This window comes from Homarus americanus, unplaced genomic scaffold (genome assembly GCF_018991925.1).
Source record: "Homarus americanus isolate GMGI-L3 unplaced genomic scaffold, GMGI_Hamer_2.0 scaffold40565, whole genome shotgun sequence".
Taxonomy (NCBI): domain Eukaryota; kingdom Metazoa; phylum Arthropoda; class Malacostraca; order Decapoda; family Nephropidae; genus Homarus; species Homarus americanus.
Genome location: NW_024735503.1, coordinates 2,011,003 through 2,035,295, shown reverse-complemented (window position 1 = coordinate 2,035,295; position 24,293 = coordinate 2,011,003). Strand labels below are relative to the sequence as shown.

Here is a 24,293-nt window from a genome sequence, read left to right as displayed (position 1 = left end):
GTTGGTGTCATGAATTCAACCAATATTCTCATCCTTACATATCGTCAAATTCCTCCCAATACATTAATTAAACATCTGTACAGTACAAAGTTAATTCCTACACAAAAAGTCAATAGGAATTTGCAATATATAAAGGGGTGAGGCGTTGGACATGTTGTGTGTGTGAAGGGAAAAGATGGTATAATTATATTGAAAGCTGCCTCTGTCACCCTTCTATAATAAAATAATTTATTATATTAGGTTTTTATTATAATACATGTAAAGTCTTCTTATGTAGAGTTATAATTATGTGTGTTGTGGTAGGTGGTAGCTGGTGGTTGTGTGTTGTGGTAGGTGGTAGCTGGTGGTTGTGTGTTGTGGTAGGTGGTAGCTGGTGGTTGTGTGTTGTGGTAGGTGGTAGCTGGTGGTTGTGTGTTGTGGTAGGTGGTAGCTGGTGGTTGTGTGTTGTGTGGTGGTAGCTGGTGGTTGTGTGTTGTGGTAGGTGGTAGCTGGTGGTTGTGTGTTGTGGTGGGTGGTAGCTGGTGGTTGTGTGTTGTGGTAGGTGGTAGCTGGTGGTTGTGTGTTGTGGTAGGTGGTAGCTGGTGGTTGTGTGTTGTGGTAGGTGGTAGCTGGTGGTTGTGTGTGTGTGGTAGGTGGTAGCTGGTGGTTGTGTGTAGCTGGTGGTTGTGTGTTGTGGTAGGTGGTAGCTGGTGGTTGTGTGTTGTGGTAGGTGGTAGCTGGTGGTTGTGTGTTGTGGTAGGTGGTAGCTGGTGGTTGTGTGTTGTGGTAGGTGGTAGCTGGTGGTTGTGTGTTGTGGTAGGTGGTAGTTGGTGGTTGTGTGTTGACAGCCTCTCTCATGACCACTACCGTCTGTTCACCAATAAGCTGTAAAGATCAAGTGTTCACGAGACTGATATTTACATCGTTAGATCCAGGTGTTTCATAGAGCGTCATGGTAAAATTCGTAAAACTATGAATCGTCAAGCCAATTTTTCTGTTGATTCCGAATATTATGAACTTGTGGTTATGCTGTTATATACTGTATCTGATGCTGCTGTGGGCGGGAAACATACTCACTAATTTTTTACCAGCGAACCGACGCCTGAAATATATTATATCAAAGGTGGTATGTACCGTCAACCTGATAGTGTTTCATTTGCACCAACAGGATTTCCGAACCCCCCAAAAATATTAAGCACTGAAACACATTATTAATTGATTCAGGTGGACACATACTGTACCGGGGATAACTGTCAGCTTTTAATTTGATGCTTCTGATCAACAGTGAATGAATGAATGATATAATATGCATGACATCACATCCACAACTAATTCATACGTTCATTCTCTCTCTTTTTTTTTATTATTCAATAATTTTAAGTAAGTAAAATGTATTTCAATTCCATAACGATTTTGTTTGGTCCATTTCTCATTTCTCGGTCGACCGTACCAACACGCTAGCTGCTGCAAAAACATTTATAATTAAATGTTGCAATGCAATTATTTCAGTGAATTATTGTACAATATCACAAAGGCTTATAAAAAATACACACACACACACACACACACACACACACACACACACACACACACATGACTGTTCCTTACGGCAATCCTCAAAAGATCTTTGAATAAAGATACAAAAACACGAGGAATATTATCATTTATCGACCTTTTCTCTATAATAATATTACTATCACCAATACGTACAACAGACTTTTATCTTCTACGTCACCAGGTCCTTCGTAGTCACCTCTTTGTCATCTTTATGTCACCTAGCTCGTATTCAGTCACTTGTGAATCACCAGTTTCATCTTTATTTAGGTCTGTGGCACCAAGTTATCAGTCATCTCTGAACCACCAAGTTATTTTGAGAGCATCATTCTGGAAACAAGTCATTTTGTTACCAGTTCACAATCATCTGTGTCACCAAGATCTTCTCCAGAAAACCTGACATCACCAAGATCCTTACAAGTCACATAAGTGTTACTGAAACTACCGATCACACCAACAACAGCAGGTTTGTGTATAGACAACGACCTCTCTCTCTCTCTCTCTCTCTCTCTCTCTCTCTCTCTCTCTCAATCAACAATGTTATTTTTTACGGTTCTTCATCTATCATCTCTTTTAGCCAAGGTCTTCACACGTCAGCTGGGTGTCATCAAAGGTCACCAAGAAGTTTATTAGGTAACTTCACATGACCTAAACATCTTTATATATTCCCATTTCCCTCGGGTGCTTCTCTAAGAGCGCCCGTTATTCCCCACCGTCATCCTCAACATGGACTTCTATACCGCGTAACTTTCCTGCACTCACATATACGTCAACGAAATCTCCGTCCGTCGCCCTAGCGTCGCCCAGGACCTTCCCCAGTCGCTTTTGTTACCAGTAAAATCCATTTGTCCTGCAGTAGAGCCAGAACCCATTGGCCAAATTTTCTCCTGGGTCCTGGACACACGCCAAATGGTGGAGGAACGTGTGCCGGGACCAGATCTATTTTTACAGGAGAATTTTTGGCTCGCTAATCTTTTTTTTCTTCGGTAAATGCGATGCCTGACCAGGGAAGCACCGAATACGGACAGAATATTATACATTTTCACCATGAAATAGCAGTATTATGACATTACTGACACCCACATCCAACACATTTAACAGAAACAAGTTCACGCAGCCATACATGTTAGTTCATCACCTATAAAGTTCTTGCCTTTTATTTCCAACAATGTACTGCATAGTTCACCGCGAGCTTATGTTAGAGTGGCAGTAACATTGAGGCGCGTGAGGATGAAGTCTCTGGCCCCCGTGCATGAGGGAACAGATAGTGATTCACCTTTTATATAACACATCTCCCTTTACCTGACTTACCGTATAGAGGCGTCCCCTAGACTTAATTTGTAAACAAACTGTAATATTCCTCGTTTTATTATACGTTTTGGGGGAACTAAAGACAATTTTGTTTTATACTATTTTTTCTAACACGCAGCAAAACAAGCCGTGTTAAGGGTCTGCTTTTGTTTGCTTGTCTAAATATAATTTCCATTGTACAATCACGAACAAAAGTCCTGTCGCCTCTTCTTCTGCTTCACGAACCTCAAGATTCAGACTCGTGAGCCCGAAGCATTTATGGACAGAATAATGCATCACAGTCTACTGCTTCGGGTTCACGAGTCTTGAGGTGCATGAGACAGCAAAAGAGCCGACAGGACTGATACATGTACAGTCGCTCAAAAACTATCTATACAAAATTGTGATGAGACAATATGACAATGGACGAAGGATTTTGTCAGCCCTACCGAGACAACAAGAGTCGCAGTGTTCATTCTGAAATCCATCGACCTCCCCTCACCAAGTGCAGATAGTTTTTTGAGTGACTGTACAATGCAAGTATTACTGATGAGTATTAAGGACACCAAAATAATATTACCCTCGGGGCCAAACCTCAGTTACTTCACCACTGAAGCAAAAATAGACAACAGTTGCACAGTATGTCTTTGGTCACTGTCAATGTCTTCTGTCATTTTCCATATATTTCATTCTGTCTCTCCCACCTCACTCATTCCGTCTATCTACTAATTACCTCCATAGTTGTCACTTATTTTTTCCTTACCACTACCAACCATCAACCCACGCACGCACCCACGCACCCCCCTCCACACATCCAAACCCGGGATGGCTCGACTTGGTTCATCGCTCGGAACAGGAAGAGTTTACTTAACAAACAGTAATCACGCTTCTCTTTAAACTCTCCCTGGCAAATTGCATTAAGCCTCTTCCTCCTCCTCCTTCTTATTCCCCCTTCTTCTTCATCTTCTTCCCCTCCCAGTCCTCTTCCCCTCTTCTTCCTAGCCCCCCCTACTACTCCTTCTCCCCTCTCCTCCTTCTTCCCCTTTTCCCCTCTTTCTCCTATCCTTCCTCCTCCTTTTCCTTCCCCTTCACATAAAAATCTCTGCCTTCCCTTCCTCTCTCTTCCCCGCCTCCTCCCACCTCATCGTAAAATAATATAATTACTCTGTTATAGTTTACACGATGATGGTCCATTGTGTGGACACATGGGATGACTCTCTCTCTCTCTCTCCTCTCTCTCTCTCTCTCTCTCTCTCTCTCTCTCTCTCTCTCTCTCTCTCTCTCTCCTTCACTCCCCTTCCATCTCTCTCTACCTGTCTCTCTCCCTCGCCCTGTTTTTTTTATCCCTCTCACATATTCTCCTCTTCTCTGCCTTCTCCTCCTCCCTCATTCCTGCCTCTGGTTTACAAGAAATTTATTCATCTGACTCACATTTCCTCTGCATTGTCGGACGCTCTACAGTTTGATGGGTGAATTGAAATCCAAATCCCACTCAGCAAAGGACTCTCTCTCTCTCTCTCTCTCTCTCTCTCTCTCTCTCTCTCTCTCTCTCTCCTCCCCCTCTCTCTCTGTCTTTCCACAATTTTGGAAATCACTTGCTTCGTTAACAGAAGTCAGGAATACGGATGGATTCAGTAGAATATAGAAGTGAGAACAAACTACAGCAAAATTGTTACACTGACGAATTTTAGAGCGAGTTAGTTGAGTAAATTTCAATATGTGTGTTAGAATTATTATAATGTCAGCAAACTATTGTACCATGGGATCGAACCATCGACATATGGAACAAGAGACGAGCGCTGCATCCACTCGCCCACCAGACTTTTGTTTATCATAGTTTAACACCCAAAGAGAATTTCCCTGTTAAACTTCTTATACAGTTTCTATCATGACTTTGTTTACACATATTTATAGTTGTTTACTTGATCAAAAGAGTGTTTGTGGTGGAGTGGTGGCGCGCTGGTGTCTTTCACCTACCACCTCCAGGATCCTGGTTGGGTACCCGCCAGACTTGGGTTCAAATATTTATTTATATTTGATACACGAAATTCAAATACGAATTTTGAGGTACTTGTGTTTGAAATTTCACGAAAGAGTCTACAGTACTTGTACTTGACAGCTAAATTCTTGAAATTACTTAACTAATTTTCTACATAATGTATTAGTACTCGTAATCACCTCCACAAATTACAAAAGTACTGGGACTTACTTGTACTTGAGAAAAAGTACTTAAAGCCAAGAATGATTACATATAAGGATAATTTTGTATAATGTAACTTCCGATAACAGATACTGTACACACACACACACACACACACACACACACACACACACACACACACACACACGTACGCAAACAAACACGCATTCACTGGGAAAGAGGAAGAAGTAGGAGAAGCAGAACCGGAAGAAAAGTGTGACAGCAGGAAAAAAAAGAGTAATGCAGAGAAGAGAGAGAGGGAGAGAAAAAATAATATGTTGCTGTCACGCGCGTCAGGTGTTAGCAAGGGTAGTATGGGGTAAGTGGGGCAGGTAAGGGCTGCAACATTCTCATCATGGGAGTGAAACACCTTACCTGTGGCACACGAGGACAGTCTCAGGTCATTACATAAACGACAAGTTTCTATTAACACGAGGAGAGGTGGAAAGGGTAAGGAAAAGTAGAGAGGGTGATCACACACACACACACACACACACACACACACACACACACACACACACACACACACACACACACACACACACACACACACACACACACACACACACACACACACACACACACACACACACACACACACACACACACACACACACACACACACACACACACACACACACACACACACACACACACACACACACACACACACACACACACACACACACACACACACACACACACACACACACCATCAACCTTCATCATAACCCTCATCCCCTTCTGCCACATCCTCGCTATTTGACAAGAAGCTCTGGAAAGATGACCAATAACAGCCAATCAGAGAAGGCCACACCGTATTGGGCAAACAGTTCTCCCGAGATGAGGTGCAGCAGCCACCGACCTCACATACTACTAACTCTTGCGGCCAATATTTGGGGGGAAATTGGTCATGATGGGTGCTACTTCTCCTGACGAAGCCTGAGTATATTTCTACCTTCTGTTTATCGTTCTCTCGGTGTCCTTCTGTGTTTTTGTATCAGTTATTATCATCTATTGTTGTTGTTTATATCTACTTAATTATTCTCTGACTTCTTTGTCTTTTACTGGTGAGTCTTTCCCTAGAGAGTATTTCAGATCCCCCAGGTGGACTCATCAGAGATACACGTGAGAGAAGGTCATTCCTGTGCGGGTATTGAACTCTACATAACCAGGGGGAGGAGGAAGTCATTAACTGTTCCCCTCCCACACAACCCCTCTATCGAAAACCATTTACCTCCAGTAACAATATAATGGTATTTGGTGCAGCGGCTGTTGAATGATTTTGAGTTTAGTGATGGTAGGGTTTTCTTTTTCGGAAATGATGATTATAGCTCGTGAAAGCCACTGAAAAATATATTGTTTTTCCAGCATTTAGAACAACTTGCTGGATATGTTTAAGGAAGTTTGTGAGTTTGCTACATCAGGAATACATTTTTTTTTTTTTTGCTTTTTTCACTGTTAAGTTGGATAATTCATGCATTATACCAGAGGACACTAATTAAAGACAAATATAAATAACGTGTCTTGTGTGGAAGTTTTACCTAATGGGGGAGTCTTTGGAGGGAGTTTATAGACCTTGTAAGGATTATTTCTGGACAGCGAGGAAGAAGTGCTAGCCTCCCTGCACGTGGGTCTTACAGCGGCTGATGTGATAGTTGAGTGACTCACTGAGGTTGACATTTATTGCAGAAACCCAGTACTGGCATGGCAGAGGCACTGGCCATGGTGAAGCATCTTTGGGCCCCACACAGCCATGGTAGGGTGACCATGAAGTGTTTTCATGTATTCCACACAACACAAGTACTAATATATACCACCTCGTTACATATACTACCATTTAATAGTACTTCATCTGCCTTTCTCTCGTGCAAGAATTAAACTTTCGTGCTTTTTTTTGTTTTTACTTTATTTTGATGTATTTTCTTCTTGTACCATAAATTAAGATGGTTAAGTTCCCTCTCAGTCTTCCATAAAGTCTAATGTTTGGCGTGATGTAAGAGCCCTGCAGTACATGTGTTAACTCTTGGTGTAGGAACTTGTCATCAGCCAACATATCTGGAGAATCAGTACCTAGGTAATGAACACAAGTCTCCAGGATATAGAGGGACATTTAAATAACTTGAAAATAAACTCCGTCGCAGCAGTACGTACCTATACATATGACAACAAACTGTAGGGTACAACAAAAGCAAGTGACAGTAGGTGTTTCTAAAATCTTGAAATATTCTGTATCTTGGCCATCAGGAGCAGCAGGTACAGCAGCCTACACGTTGGGCATCGCTACAATATCACAATATTAGTCTCCGGCCCCAGAGGTATTTTTCAATAAAGTTGATAGCTATTGCGGGTGATTCTCCCTGCCCTCAAACTCTCATATGAAGAGAATTGATTGCCAAAATATCTGCCTGCATTTATAGTCTCTCTTGTTAAGACAATTTTCTCTTGGTAAACTAATTTTCTCTTTTTAATTTTTAACTGAGAGAATGTCGTGACAAATTGAATCACTATTTATAAAACTTATGATCGCAGGGAAGTTTTCTCGGACCTTCAACTTGAAAGTGAAATTCTAGTTGGCCTTTACAGGTCATCCATCTTTTTTCTTTGATTCAGGAAAAGGGATCGAGTTTGTGAAGCCCAAATATTTCACAATTTGTATCTTTTGATATATATTGCAATATTTACACAAGGGAGTACCTGCTATATTCTGCCCCCCGCTCTATACTAAACAATAAATTTGTAGTTACTGAAAAATGTGTTGCGAGTTAGCGAACCATCAATAGCAGTGTCGTGTAGTGTAAAACTCATACTCTCCAATATTTTAATCTGGAACTATTGATCAAATATTTGTTACATATTTTGTGAACAAACTAAACGAATATCAACAAATATGAGCTTGAACCGATAGAGACTTTTATCGGTGATTCTTTGTGAAATACGATGTTGTTGGTGCTGCACGATTGGGTTTATTTACTAACGATCCGCGTTCAGTACTGTTCACTTTTGTTGTTGTGTGTTGTTCATATGTACAGTACAGTCGCCTGCACTTATACCTGGTACAGTTGTTGGGACGGTTTGTGCGATGTGGCAGCTCTGAGGAATGCTTATCTACCATCCTCAGTGGGGCTACTATTACAAGGCTCCTCAGGGCCATTCTTGGAATTTTAATAGCATGTAAACAGAGGTGCCACATCTCACAAAACGTGCCAGCCACCGTATCAGGTCTAAGTGCAGGCGACTGTACATGAAAGGGATATTTTATGCATTTAAAGTAATTGCGCATTTGGTACTGTAGTTTACACAATAATATTTTGAATAATTAGCGACGTATTGCTATTGCACGCTGGAGTGTAACTTGGAAAGATGAAAGAGTGTAACCAATCAAAGCTGGAAAGAAACCTTACTACAATGGGTGTAAATTTATCTTCCACTATTACTTGGGTGAAAATGTTGTGTGCTTTGTCGTTCCTTAAGACATTCAAGGATTTATTCTTCAGTTCGTCGTACACATAAACCTGAGGTACAGTGGCAGTAACATGAGAGGAAATACAAAATACAGACCATCCAAAGATACAGCAGTAAAGGCAACACAAGGTCAACAAGTGTGTGGAAAGGAGAGACCCCGAACAGCTGACCTACCAAAACAAACTTGGAATGATAAAGATGAAGACGCCCTTAGTCCTCCCTCGTGGCCTCGTCGCCTGGAAAAGGATATATGTCTTGGGTCTCTGGATTTCAGTTTTTGTAGCGATTCAAGGTGCAGTATCAGCCTCTCCTGTAAATCTCGCATGGTGGCCGATATTGCTCTCTCTCTCTCTCTCTCTCTCTCTCTCTCTCTCTCTCTCTCTCTCTCTCTCTCTCTCTCTCTCTCTCTCTCTCTCTCTCTCTCTCTGTGTTCTCTCCCATCTTTTCTATCAACTTTTCCTACAATTCCTTCTTTCTCCTTCCATCCTTCCCCACTGTCCTTCAACACTCCACCTATCCTTCCTTTCCTAATCCTTTTCACTTTCTTTCATCCATTCCTCCATATTATTGTTTTTTACTTTATATTTAACTCCTGTCTTACTTCTTTCCTTCCTCCCCTTCTCTCACCCTTCCTCCCTCTTCTCTTAGCCCCTCCTTCCTTCCTCCTCCCCAAAGCTATGATCTACGAGGGACTAACAGTCTTGATATGTCGTAGGTGTTGATGTAGTGTGTCACGCCTCACTGAGTGTATCGCTCCCTGTGTGTTACTAACCTCACCACCCATTGTTTACATCGTGTTCTCCTTGTTTGCTTTGTTTATTCAACGTCGTATGTCTATATTGTTTGATTATTTGTTTCATTGCTCTCTATTTCCTTATTACTCTCCCTTACTCCCTCATTTTACCCAATACTCTCCCTTACTCCCTCATTTTACCCATTACTCTCCCTTACTCCCTCATTTTACCCATTACTCTCCCTTACTCCTTTATTTACCCATTCTTCTCCCTAATACCCCGACCTTGTCTCACTCATTCCTCTCCCTAAACCTCTGCACTCCCTCACGCACCTAAAGCTTCTACGTCTTCAGGTAATCTTCTTACTGCAGATCAAGTTAAGTCTATCAGTCGTCTCGCATTTCACGTCCACTTAGTTGTTGGTAGTGTGATGGTGGTGGTGGTGGTGGTGGTGGTGGTGGTGGTGGTGGTGGTGGTGGTGGTGGTGCAGGGCGGTGGTGATGGTGATGGTGGTGATGGTGGTGGTGGTGGTGGTGGTGGTGGTGGTGGTGGTGGTGGTGGTGGTGGTGATAGTGTTGGTGGTGGTGTGTGTGGGGTGGGGGTGGGTGGTGGTGGGTGGTGGTGTGGTGGTGGTGGTGGTGGTGATAGTGGTGGTGGTGGTGGTGATGGTAGTGGTGGTGGTGGTGGTAGGTGGTGGTATTAATGGTGTTTGGTTGGTGTTACTGGTGATGGTGATAGTGGTGGTGTTAATGGCGGTGGTGGTGATGGTGGTAACAGGATATTGTGGACGTATAAAATTACACTATACACAAGTTGTTAACACCTAACTTGTGCTTCTCTAAATGCATAATACAACGACCATTTACAGCTAATGTGTGTCCAGCCTGTATCAGTATTCCTTGAACACAACAACACACACCACTGGGTTCTAATAACCTTGGTGGCTGTTCCTCTTGTAACACACACCTGGCTGTAACACTCACACCTGGTAGTAACACTTATACCACACACTCACACCTGATTGTAACACACACACCTGGTTGTAACACACACACCTGGTAGTAACACTTATACCTGGCTGGTAGTAACACACACACACTCACACCTGGTTGTAACACACACACCTGATTGTAACACACACACACACCTGGTTGTAACACTCATATTGATCCAGTTTATAACGAAGGAGTGAGAGACATCGTAAGAATCAGTCATGTAGTGAGAAATAGAAAGATATCAGTTAAGTTAGCGGCTTCAAGTAGACACTGTTGATGTCAGCTGGGGCAGGTGCGTGTGGCTGGGCGGCGTGCACCTGTCTCTCTGGCCGCTTCACCTGCCCATCATCCCTCCACCGCTTTTTCATGGTAAGTCCTCGTCGAGAATTCTATCTAACTAACCGACCACCTACGACGGCTTGGAGATTGAAACGGTGATTGCATTTCGTTATCCAATCCGCGATATGTGAAGCTGGGTCAGCAGTCCATGGTAATATTCTCGTATAGTTCTTAAGCTAAATTTTCCCACTTGATTGGACAGGTGAGAATGCAATTAACCACCTGGTCCACTGATGATGTGATTCATATATAACTACTTACGTGATTTCAAAGTTCGACAGCAAAAGTGAACGGATACACAACGCGTTATCCCCTCCACAATTACAGCCAGAAAAAAAAACGAACGTATTCTTGGATACCCGGACACATACAGGAATTCGTATGCGAAGAGAACCATTCGTTATCCCATGTGCGATAGCCGGAGCCTGGCCAGGGGTCCTACGGGATTTCGTATGCGAACACGGCCGGACCTGCAGCGCTCACCCAACACTCGGTAAGTGGATTCCTGGAGCCCACCGAGCGCCTGCATGCAAATGAGTGGCCAGACGGGCGTCACGCAGGTGCAGCAGAGGGTGGCTAATGCTGACTGCTAGTAATGCCCACTCAGGTGTGAACGGTGGAGAGGGCCGGGGGGAAGGGTGGAAAGGGCCTGGGGAGTGGAGAGGGCCTGGGTGGAAGGAGGGAGAGGGCCGGGGGTGGAGAGGCCGGGGGTGGAGAGGGCCTGGACGGATGGGGGAAGGAAGGAGTGGAGGAGGTCTGGGTGGTTTAAGCAGGAGAAGGAAGGATGAGGAGGAGGTCAGAGGAGGAGGTCTGGATGGATGGAAGGAGGAGGAGGGAAGGAGAAGGTCTGGGTGGTTTGAAGCAGGAGAAGGAAGGATGAGGAGGAGGTCAGAGGAGGAGGTCTGGATGGATGGAAGAAGGAGAATGAAGAAGGAGGAGGAGGCGGTCTGGGTGGATGGAGGGAGGAAAGAGGATGAGGAGATCTGGATGGATGTGAGGAGGAGAAGGAAGGAGGGAGGAGGATAGCAGCAGGAGGAGGAGGAGGTGTGGGTGGGTGAAGAGTGGGTTATAAAGAGAAAAGGGAAAGGGGGGATATGGAGGTGGAGAAGGGGGGGAGAAAGAGGGGGATAAGAAGGGAGAAAGAGTGGAGATAAGAGGGAAGATTAGTAGTAGACCAAACAAACAGTAGGTCAATGTTCCACTTTAACCACAACCACCAGGCTTATGTGAGACGTTCATACTGGAAATAATTTAGTTGATTCTTGCATAAAAGTGACTGAAATGAGACTACTCGTGTGGAAAGGTTAGGGTAAGGTTCTCAACGGTTTGTTAGGTGTTCTTATCTTATAGTATTTTACCCCAAATTTTCCCTCTACTTCAAAGCCCGGTGAATTTTCTTGGAATTTTTTTGATAAATTAAATGACATTATAGTTCATTCGCGACGGAATTGTATAAAATGGTTGTATGAAACTGAAATAATAATTTTTTGATTCAAGAAAATTACTATCCCAAATATTAAATCGCGTGGAGTCCTAAGACGAATATTAACCCTTTAAAATGTACTGTATATTTGATGTATTAAAGATAGCTTAGTTAGCCATTAAAGCATCTCTTGCTCTCTCAGGCCTGGAAGAACTTGTCCATTTTCTATCTTGCCTCAAAGGGGAAACATTACTAAATATTGTTATACTCCTGGCTGGCTGGTCGTAGGTCCAACTGTTTCATAGGATATTGTCCACGTTACTAATACCATGCAAATATATAGGTACATTTATGAGGAATATAGATTAAATTTAGATCAAGATTGTTTGTTGATTTACCTTTATTTGTTTACGAGAAATATTCTAAATTAGTTGTTTTAAGGCAAATACTTTAAAATCCAAATCTTGTTGGGGTAAAGAAAGGGGAAAAACAATTAGGAATATCATATATGAACCTCATTACACTAACCAACTTACCCTAACCTAACCTAACCTAACCTAACCTAACCTACCCTAACCTAACCTAAACTAAAGCTACCTAAGGACCATATGCTAATAGTTTAAGATAGATTTCCTTCTGGCAGTCTACTTTATGTGTGTATGGTTTTCAAACTCTTATTTCTTTGCTCCAGGTATATTAACATGATTTACAATATAACAAACATACTAGTGAAAATCCAAGAGTGAAAAATATGATCTTAAACAAAGAAGTAGAATTTAACTTTATGCATAATAGTTATATAAAATACTGTAGATGAACCTTACCCTGAAATACAGAGATGTGACCGACCGCCCAATTGGCTAACAGACCGAACAGTAGCGAAGAGGATAAAGTCAAATAATGTAAAATAATGTAGAGTCGAGTTTCCACAATTAGGTTATATCCATGGAAACGTTTATTATATACGCCAGAATCAACACAACCAAAATGTTTACCGAGACTCTACCATGGAGGACTCATTGACCTTATCCAACTACTGAATTGTATAAAGCGAGATGAAACTATGAACAACACCTTTATTTAGTAATGGAGTATTTTAAAGATTCTTTATGACTCTTTTCTATAATGGAATTTTTTATCCAACGCTTGCTTAGTTTCCTTTACGTATAGTGGGAACCAAGCGTAAGTTCATTCGTGACCTGACTTGATCAACACTGGCGTAGGTACAAACACATTCTGGAGTCAGTAGATATTCAGTACTTGTCAAGTGTGTAACAGAGAACCAGTACTTGCCAAGAGAGCGTAACATGACCAACCACCCAAGCAGCTAACAGGCCAGGTCAGCGGCGAAGATAATAACGAAAAAATATTGTGTGTTCTTATACAGTATATCCACACACCCAATAGGTGAAGCTACTCATTTGATTCACTGGTGGAGTGGTTTATGCTATAGAACAGTCTTAATTGTGTCCTTTGATGAAAACTAAAGTGATAAAAGTCAACAGCAGCAACATGTAGATCACTATTCCTATATAACCAGTTTGTAGAGAGGTGTGTGTTGGTCTCCAGTGCAGTACTTGGCAGCCAACTACAGTCTATCATCATAGAGGATGTTGAGTTTTGTGTTGTGTTTGGTAGTTGTGTTGTTAGGTCGATACACTCAATGGAGAAAGAGAACATTGTGAGAATCAAGACAAAAGAGTCCAACCTTCTCACAACCCTCACAATGTTTACGATGAATATTTACTCATGATTCCCTCCTTAACTCACAATATCATAAGAGTATAGTTACTGGTATGAGATGAATCTGCCTCACAATTGTACCAGTGACAAACTTTCTATTGCAGCCACCCAAGTTCTACTCTCTATAGATTTTTACTAAAGAGTCAGGTATATAAGATATTTGTAAGAATAACTCCGCATATAACCTCATAAGACTCACCTGGAGAGAGTAGAGAGCTTGTCGTCCACCTTGTAGTTAATACCTCCATTGGCCCAGTGGCGAGTCGGAGACCCTCCTGGGGAAAGAAGGAATACGTGTTACTGTATTGTAATTGGTCCAGAGGCGAGTCGGAGACCCTCCTGGGGAAAGAAAAAACACGTCTTATTGTGTATGTGTGTAACTCAAAGAGGTGAGGTGAACAAAGGAACCATTAAGTCATGGTTACGAGTTAGGGTTGTGCTTATAAACAAAGAATAAATTACTTCTTCCACGTGTTGTCTGGCAAGGTTAAGCTAAACATACCAACACAGACGCGCGAAAAGAGGTTCACTCACAGACATACTCCTACAAAAACAAAACAAGCAAAATCGCTTCACCAACATAATACGTGTTTACAGTATATTAATGTGACGTTATTCATGTACACTGTCATAAATGAAGAACATATAATTGAGCAACAGTGACGTGGGTTATCACTCGTCAACAGAAGCGGTCAACTTAACATACAGAAGGAGAATAATAATGAGCATCGTTGCAAGAATTAATTCGACTCATAATAAGCTTGGAGTTGTAAGTCGCTGTAAGTAACAACTCATCAGACAGTCTCCCGGGTCTTTAAATATTAATATTTTAAAAACATATAAACGAAATGTAGTGTTTACTTCATTATATTGCCTTTTAACTAATCTAACCTAACTTAACTTGATCTAACTTAACATAACCTATCCTAACTTGATCTAACCTAACATAATCTAACCTAACTTGATCTAGCCTTACATAAGGTAACCTAAGCTATCCTATCCTAACCTAACCTAACCAACATATGTACTTTAAGATATTCTGACTTATATTTTTAAGAGTTTGTAGATTAAATCCCAAGGTTGTTTTTCTACTATGAAAAAGTGAGTTTTACGGGTGTGTGTTTTAAGAAAAATTCGAACAGTTTAAATTCTCATTTACTCATAGTATAAGGTTGTGTTGCCTCACTATCAGCATAAGGTAATGACCAGGATGGTTGTGTTGCCTCACTATCAGTATAAGGTAATGACCAGGATGGTTGTGTTGCCTCACTATCAGTATAAGGTAATGACCAGGATGGTTGTGTTGCCTCACTATCAGTATAAGGTAATGACCAGGATGGTTGTGCTGCCTGCGGTGTCCTACGCACCTGTGTGATCATCAGTCATCGTCATCAATATCCCTCCAGCCATATCAAATAATAACATATAATTACTTACCAGCCGAATATTATCACCAGTCATTTATTGTTGTCGACGTATAACTCAGCCCTTACACTGACTCTTAACCCTGGCAACCCCACACTTCCCTGTCTCTGTCCCCAAGCCCGGGGTGACTCCTCCACCCTGATGTGAGTGTCTTTCACCCCCACGCTGTATGACTGATGGCCTCATCCTACAGTCTCTCAGAGTAAAGATATTCTGTCCACTGGGCTTCTCAAGGGAGGGGAGCTGGGCGTGATTGTGTAACATACTCACGAACACTCACACTTTCCAATCACGAGGATGCATACATTAATGGTGGCGGTGCCCTCGAAATACCCGCTACACAAATTTGCGATGGACTTTAAGCCAAGAGACCACAAGGAGGAGAATACCTTGACTCCTCTACTAGTCATGCGCATCTTCTAATGTGAGCTCTTCTCGTCTCTATGTAGCTGGGTGTAAGAGTCATTATTCGCTGTGTGGCTGGTCTATCCAACACCCAGGTAGGCCTAAGTTGGGGGCACAGAGGTCTAGAGCAGCCAAGTCTGGGGTCAGGCTGTGGTAAGTCTATCAGACCAGATGTATTGGTACTGATGGTGAAGGGGGCAGCATTAAGGTGTACCAGCTATCGTTGTGTACCAGCTATCGTTGTGTACCAGCTATCATTGTGTACCAGCTATCGTTGTGTACCAGCTATCATTGTGTACCAGCTATCGTTGTGTACCAGCTATCGTTGTGTACCAGCTATCGTTGTGTACCAGCTATCGTCTCATATATTCTCGTAAACTTTGTAGTCTTCCTGTTGCTATCCTACACTCAAGCTGGCCTTTCCTACTATACTACAGTCTAATCCTACTGTGTATCTTTGATCCTATCCTCTTTTGTTCAGATTCATTCCTTTCAAGTCATATTTCCCTTTTTCCTTCTCCTCTTTCTTTCTCTTGTCCACTATTCCTCTCTAGCATGACTCTTCCCTTGATAAATTCTTCACTAAATCTCACCCCCCCACCTTCTTGTATTATAATTACCTGTGTCCAACCAGAGCTTCTATGACTGTAAACAAACGTCGTATCCTTCATGACGTCATCCCTCAGTGATCCACAGAGAACAATCATTCATAGCCACACACCTCCTAACATACTATCTGCCCCTTTAAAGGATACCTCATCTCCTATTAGCAAGCTGCTGGGATGATGTTTACCCTCTCGTGTTGTCAGATCTCTCCCGTCTCTCTCTGATCCGTCTCTCACGTTTTATCGTCAAGTCTCTAATTCCTAGGAGATTAAATCCTGCATAATACATTTTGAGGCGTGTCTCACACCTGATTATCAAATATAAATCCTATTATTGCCACAGATTAAACTTTTTGTGGTTAGATATTTACCAATAACCGACTCTATACTGAGTGTTCCTGGTTGATGGTGTACGTTTGTTGCCTTTGTTGTTCTACCTTTAGCCTTTGTTGTTCCTACGCCCATTGTTGTTGTTCCTACGTCCATAGTTGTACCCACGCCCATAGTTGTTGTACCTACGCCCATTGTTGTTGTTCCTACGTCCATAGTTGTACCTACCTACGCCCATAGTTGTTGTACCTACGCCCATAGTTGTTGTACCTACGCCATAGTTGTTGTACCTACGCCCATAGTTGTTGCCCATAGTGTTGTAGCCCATAGTTGTTGCTTTGTTGTAAATGCTAACGGGCAAGAGCCCATAGTTGTTGTACCTACGCCCATTGTTGTTGTTCCTACCCATAGTTGTACCCACGCCCATAGTTGTTGTACCTACGCCCATAGTTGTTGTACCTACGCCCATAGTTGTTGTACCTACGTCCATAGTTGTTGTACCTACGCCCATAGTTGTTGTACTTTTAGTCTTTGTTGTAAATGCTAAGGGCAAGAGAGGCAGTTGTACCATTATAATGCACTATTAACCATCGGAGTTATAACAATACAAATAAAAACATTATCGTTATGACAAAAATAATTCAGCTGTGTTTTCAGATCTAACTAACTAACTGCCTCTTAAACTCATGATATTAATGTAACTTTTAATCTACTCTGTTAAATCTCTTACCAGATAGTACCAAACATGACCCATCCATCTCCTTTCATCTACCATTTCCTTTCACATCATAACGTTTGTGTTTAACTTCGTCTATATACTTGTAAAAATGTTCATTTCCTCTATCTTCTGTTGTCACCTCCACGCGTCAACACTATCATCTTACAGCCCTTGATATATTTGACCAAACTTTAACTTTTTGTGTCATGAATATTATTGCCTTCTTGGTGGTCATGTTATCTTGTGCTGTCAATGTTGTTGCTTGTAGCCATCTGTCAGACGGGCTATAGGTTGTTACGTGTTTGTAAATGAAGAGAAAATATTACTTTCAGGTACAGTAAGGAGAGGTTATTGTACAGTACAGTTACTTGTAAGGAGAATAATGCTGATATAATGTAATCAAGAACATGGTAACTAGGTAATGGTGTGTGTGTGTGTGTGTGTATGTGTGTGTGTGTGTGTGTGTGTGTGTGTGTGTGTGTGTGTGAGAGTGCCGTGTGTGTGATCAACACCCCAATTTCATTTTACACTCCATTTCGCTCCTGACATTAAATTAAATAAATAAATCAGTATTTATTTTGGGAGTCACAGTTGGGTGGGTAGTGTGGCAGTGTGGCAAGCAGGTGGCCCTCACACCACCAGGTATACACTATACACACCTGATGCCATACACTGTACACCTGATGTCATACACTGTACACCTGATGTCATACACTGTACATCTTATGCCATACACTGTACACCTGATATCATACACTGTACAGTACAGTACAGTATATCCGTTTGTTGCTTCATTATCTCAAGGCCAGGCGGACGTGACTGCTACTACGTCGTATAAACAGGCATAATTTAATTTACTCAATACTTCTACTAAATCCCTACTCTAGACACACAACACATACCATTATATGACACCACACGAAGCCACATAACACTACACAACACACACACACACACCGCCCAACAGGAGAGGGGCGGTGGGTGAAGATAAGACTACCTCGTTAACACTCTGGGCTAGCAATTCCTTCAGTATTCTAACATTCCCGCATCACTGAGGCTGTCGACACAAACAGATAGGTTAACCATTTACTATATTCAGATACGAGAGAGAGAGAGAGAGAGAGAGAGAGAGAGAGAGAGAGAGTGTTGCGTGTGGGGGTCACAGTCATAAACACAACTCCAGAAGGCAGACTACAGTAGCCCGCCCCCGGTATCAACACCCAGTCCTCCACAATGGTCAAAGGCTCACCATTCCCTTTCCACATCACCAAATTATTCCCCCCCTCCGTGATATTGAACACACGCTAAAGATAATAACAGTTAGTTATACCGAAACCCATGTGGTACATTATTTTGACCATTACACAAGGTGATGATATAGCAATTCCTTTCAACAAGTAGAATATGAAGGTAATAACATCAACACCTGAGAGAGAGAGAGAGAGAGAGAGAGAGATAATGGATAATAACTAAACTAAAATTGGTTTAAATGGATAATGGTTTAATGGGATGATAGTTTAGTGCCTTTACTGTAATGATTTAATCATTTATAGACGAAGGGTTAACCCTTTGAGGACGACCCCTTGAGGACAACCCCTTGAGGACGATCCCTTGGCGACAACCCTTTGAGAACAACCTCTTGAATGTTATTCCATTTTCTTATTGTTTTCTGTTGTTTCCTTCATCTAGTTGTTTACTTCATCTAGTTAATACTTAATCTAATAGTTTTCTTCGAACTATAATTAGGCTTTATAAAAATTCAGTGTTCATCGTTCCACTTCCTAATAGACCTACTTCTCACCCTCGCTCGTATATTAACTGCTGGTCTCTACACTGTCCCACTACGTGAAGATGATGCTTCCTGCTCTTCATCTGTAGTTGCTGTCTTTTCTTCTGTGCTTAATTCATTATGCCACCACTCCATTAGGTCATCAGAATTGAGTATTAAATCATATCAGGGTTGGTAGTGCCTGTATTATCTCTGCTCCTCTTTCCGTCTCTAATTACGTACTTATCCATTTTAACTATGAACTGTATTCTCATTTAATTTGTTCTCATTCTATGTACCTGTAACAAGAAAAACGATGTATTGGTATTTTGATGATTTGGAGAAGCACTTTTGAAATCTGCATATCAAAACTGCCTACCTGTGAACACAGTCTTTTTCTCATCTATGGACCAGTGACTATGGTCATTGCAACTATCGTCTTCGCCAGTGCCATTCCTATTACTGTTACGACCGTCAGTTGCGATTCTGACTCAAGTAATTTTCTATCTATGGGATCTATGTATAATCAATTAATCATCTCTCGGATTTTTGCAATAATATAGTCAAACCCATAGTAACTACATCACCGATGATTCAGTAACATTGTATGTGATAATATTTTATTTCATAAAAAACACATAATTACCAGGCAAGAATTGTGTGTAACATTATCACGAGTAACATTAATCAATTACTTGATCAGTATGTTTTACCTCAACTGACCGTAGATACAGGGAATGATTTCAACCTCTGGACCGGACAGGTCAGCTTAGCACAAATGCCATTGCCGCCTCTTCATAAACAGCTTCCCCACCAGTGGACGTGACCAATTCTTGTCACGTTTGTTTCCTCACCAGTTAATACGTTGTTGCTATAATTTTAGTACGACTTTTATCTTTACAATTTTTCATCATTATTTGCAGTTCACTATTTGATATCGGTCACACTATACTTTTTGGCCACACCATATTTTTTGGTCATGCTAAAAACTGAGAATTGTAAAGAATAGGTGATATACTAAAGATATATGGTAAATATCAGTTACAAGAAGAACGAGCGAAAGGTGGTGCACATCCTGGAAGCCTTTATCGTAACACCAGATGAATTGTTCCTGTCTAGGGTTAAGTAACAAGTAAAACTTAACACTAAATGCGTCAGAATAAAACACAATGTACGAAACTTGTATTAAAATTTATTAATTTAAAATATACAGCCCATCATACAACCCTGATCCTCCTGCCCTTCTCATTCTCCCTCTCTTTTCATTTCCCTTTTGCTTCTCCCTTTCCTCACTTTCTCCATTTTCTCTTTCCACGTTCACTGTTTTTTTACAGACTTAATATATACGTTTTTACCGCCACTAAGGACGGCGAAACCAGCATCGAGTGCGCGCTCCTGCTCGGTGTCGGTGAGAAACGAGACGAAGGCGTAACTTGAGTTTGGTTGCCTCTGGCAGTTGATTACTTCACCGAACTAAGAAAGTGCTGCGGCCACTTCTTCATTAGTCGTGGTTGGTTCCAGACCTCCCACGAAAACTTTTTGACCACACGCCATCACAGCGTTTACCAATTGTTGGTCAACAAAATGTGGCCCTCCACACACTGCGGCTTGAGCCTCACATACATTTTCAAAAATTATGAACCCAAAGGTTTCACCGTTTTTCACCCATATTTTTGCTATCTTCCCATATTTTTCAAAAGTATTTTGGATGGTTTCCCGGGTACAATTTTCGGGCAAATTTCTTATATTAATCTTGGCTGCCGCCGAGAGCTTTTGGTCCCGGTTGTTCGTCTGTGATTGTTTTTGGCGTTTTGGGGGAGTTTCTCTTATACCGTAAAGGGCGAGCGACTCTTCCTCGTCACCGTCCTCGTCTATTTTACGTTTAACAACATGCACGACCTCAGTATCATCTGACTGCTGGCGGGTTTTTTTAGTATTTTGTTCGGAGTCGTCGTTTTCTGAGCTTAATTTTCTTTTTAAAGTTGGGGCTGCCTGTTCTAATGGTGCATTTCGAATATTCTGATATTTTGGAATTTTAATTGCCATCCTCCGCCCGTTTATATTTATTGCTTGTGCGTCGACGGCACGATTGGCCTCTTCACTATTGCTATAAGTGATGAAAGCAAAAGGAGCAGGGTGACCTCCGGGGGCCGGTCTCTGCCACTTTAGGATGTGGCCGTACTCCTCCAGCTTTTCCTGAACTTCTTCATCTTCATTAGGCCGGTTAGTTAGACCACCTATGAAGATCTGACAGCCTACCCCTTGCGGCAATTCCACATCGATGACGCTGCCGTCAATCACGTGTGGACAGCAGTTAAGGGCGCGGGTTAACCCTTCAATAGTCTCATAAAGGAGGAAGCCGTATGATTTTCCATTTTTTATCCAAACTTTAGACACAACTCCGAATGCCTCGAAGTGATTTTTTATTTTATCTATAGAAATATTTGGTGGGAGATGTTTTATAAACATTTTATTGTCATTCTTTTGTGATGATGTTGGGTTGGTCACTTCTGGTTGGGACAGTGTTGGGATGGTCACTTCTGGTTGGGACAGTGTTGGGATGGTCACTTCTGGTTGGGACAGTGTTGGGTTGGTCACTTCTGGTTGGGACAGTGTTGGGATGGTCACTTCTGGTTGGGACAGTGTTGGGATGGTCACTTCTGGTTGGGACAGTGTTGGGATGGTCACTTCTGGTTGGGACAGTGTTGGGTTGGTCACATCTGGTTGGGACAATGGTAAGGACGGCGAGGTATTATCTAAAATTTCTGTTTTGTCTAATGTCTTATTTCTTGGCCGGATGATAGGTACGGTCTGGTCTAGTTCCACCGTTAAGGGACGGTCATTCACGATCACCTGTCCTACTGCCACCACGCTCAACGCCATTTCTGGCGTTTTAAACGTAACGGTACAATAGTTTTCGAGTTTTCCATCGGATTTTATTGGCCTTATGTATTTTACTACGGTGCCATAACAGCCCAACACCTCGAGGATGTGGTGCGCTGCTGTGACTGAGTGTTTTTTGGATAAATTTTTAACAACAACCTGAGCGTCCATAATGGAAGGATTCCTATTATTCCTCACAGCTTCCAAGAGGCAATTTCCTAAATTCTGCGTGCGAGAAAATATAGTAAGAGGCTCTCAGGATATGCAGTGTATCAAGTTTACTTCTGTATGAAGTTTACTGTATATAGTGAAGACAGTTTACTGTGCGTAGTGAAGACAGTTTACTGTGTATAGTGAAGACAGTTTACTGTGCGTAGTGAAGACAGTTTACTGTGTATAGTGAAGACAGTTTACTGTGTGTAGTGAAGACAGTTTACTGTGTATAGTGAAGACAGTTTACTGTGTGTAGTGAAGACAGTTTACTGTGTATAGTGAAGACAGTTTACTGTGCGTAGTGAAGACAGTTTACTGTGTATAGTGAAGACAGTTTACTGTGTGTAGTGAAGACAGTTTACTGTGTATAGTGAAGACAGTTTACTGTGTATAGTGAAGACAGTTTACTGTGTATAGTGAAGACAGTTTACTGTGTAGTGAAGACAGTTTACTGTGTATAGTGAAGACAGTTTACTGTGTATAGTGAAGACAGTTTACTGTGTATAGTGAAGACAGTTTACTGTGTATAGTGAAGACAGTTTACTGTGTATAGTGAAGACAGTTTACTGTGTATAGTGAAGACAGTTTACTGTGTATAGTGAAGACAGTTTACTGTGTAGTGAAGACAGTTTACTGTGTAGTGAAGACAGTTTAATGTTTATAGTGTATATAGTTTACTGTGGATAGTAAAGACAGTTTACTGTGGATAGTGAAGACAGTTTAATGTTTATAGTGTATATAGTTTACTGTGGATAGTAAAGACAGTTTACTGTGGATAGTGAAGACAGTTTACTGTGTATAGTGAAGACAGTTTAATGTTTATAGTGTATATAGTTTACTGTGGATAGTAAAGACAGTTTACTGTGTATAGTGAAGACAGTTTAATGTGTGTGTAGTGAAAGACAGTTTACTGTGTATAGTGAACAGTTTACTGTGTATAGTGAAGACAGTTTACTGTGTAGTGAAGACAGTTTACTGTGTTTACTGTGTATAGTGAAGATTGTTTACTGTGTAGTGAAGATTGTTTACGGGTAGTGAAGACAGTTTACTGTGTATAGTGAAAATAGTTTGCTGTATACTGAAGGTAGTTTACTGTGTAGTAGTGAAGATAGTCTACGGTGTGTAGTGAAAATGGTTGACTGCATATAGTGAAGCTAGTTTACTGTGTATAGTGAAGACTGTTTACTGTATAGTGAAGATTGTTTACTGTGTGTAGAAGACAGTTTACTGTGTAAAGGAAAATAGTTTACTGTGAGTTGTGGAGACAGTTTACTGTGTATAGTGAAGATAGTTTACTATGTGTAGTGAAGATTGTTTATCTGTGTAGTGAAGATTGTTTACTGTGTGTAGTGAAGACATTTACTGTGTGTAGTGAAGATGGTTTACTGTGTATAGTGAAGTCGTATACTGTGTGTAGTGCAGACAGTTTACTGTGTGAGTGAAGATTGTTTATTGTGTAGTGAAGATTGTTTATCAGTGAAGTGAAGACAGTTTACTGTGTATAGTGAAAATAGTTTACTGTATAGTGAAGGTAGTTTACTGTGTAGTAGTGAAGATAGTCTACGGTGTGTAGTGAAATGGTTGACTGCATATAGTGAAGCTAGTTTATTGTGTATAGTGAACACTGTTTACTGTATAGTGAAGATTGTTTACTGTGTGTAGTGAAGACAGTTTACTGTGGCAATAGTGAAAATAGTTTACTGTGAGTTGTGAGACAGTTTACTGTGTATAGTGAAGATAGTTTACTGTATAGTGAAGTTTATTGTGTAGTAGTGAAGATAATCTACGGTGTAGTGAAAATGGTTGACTGCATATATAAGTTAGTTTACTGTATAGTGAAGAATGTTTACTGTATAGTGAAGTTGTTTATGAGTGAAGACAGTTTACTGTATAGTGAACAGCTTTCAAAGTGTATAGTGAAGATATTTTACTGTGTGTGAAGATAGCTTACTGGGTATAGTGAAGAAAGTACTGTGTATAGTGGAAGAGTTTACTGTACGTAGTGAATTCAGTTTACTGTGTAATGAAGGTAGTTTATTGTATAGTGAAGTTGCATAAAATTGTATAGTGAAGACAGTTTACTGTGTTTAGTGAAGGTATTTTATTAGTGTAGTGAAGACAGCTTACTGGGTGTAAGTGATAACAGTTTATTGTTTATAGTGAAGACAGTTTACTGTGTATACTGCAGACAATTTACTGTATATAGTGAACATTTTACTGTATA

At 41.2% G+C, this 24,293-nt stretch overlaps 1 protein-coding gene across 1 annotated transcript in view; it reads right to left on the bottom strand.

Annotated features, from left to right (window-relative positions):
• Positions 1–24,293, bottom strand: part of LOC121871209 (calpain-9-like) — a 124,969-nt gene that overhangs the window by 68,758 nt on the left and 31,918 nt on the right. The window contains exon 3 of the mRNA XM_042373400.1: positions 13,922–13,997. Coding sequence (XP_042229334.1) covers positions 13,922–13,997 — 76 coding nt within the window. The remainder of the gene's footprint in view (positions 1–13,921; positions 13,998–24,293) is intronic.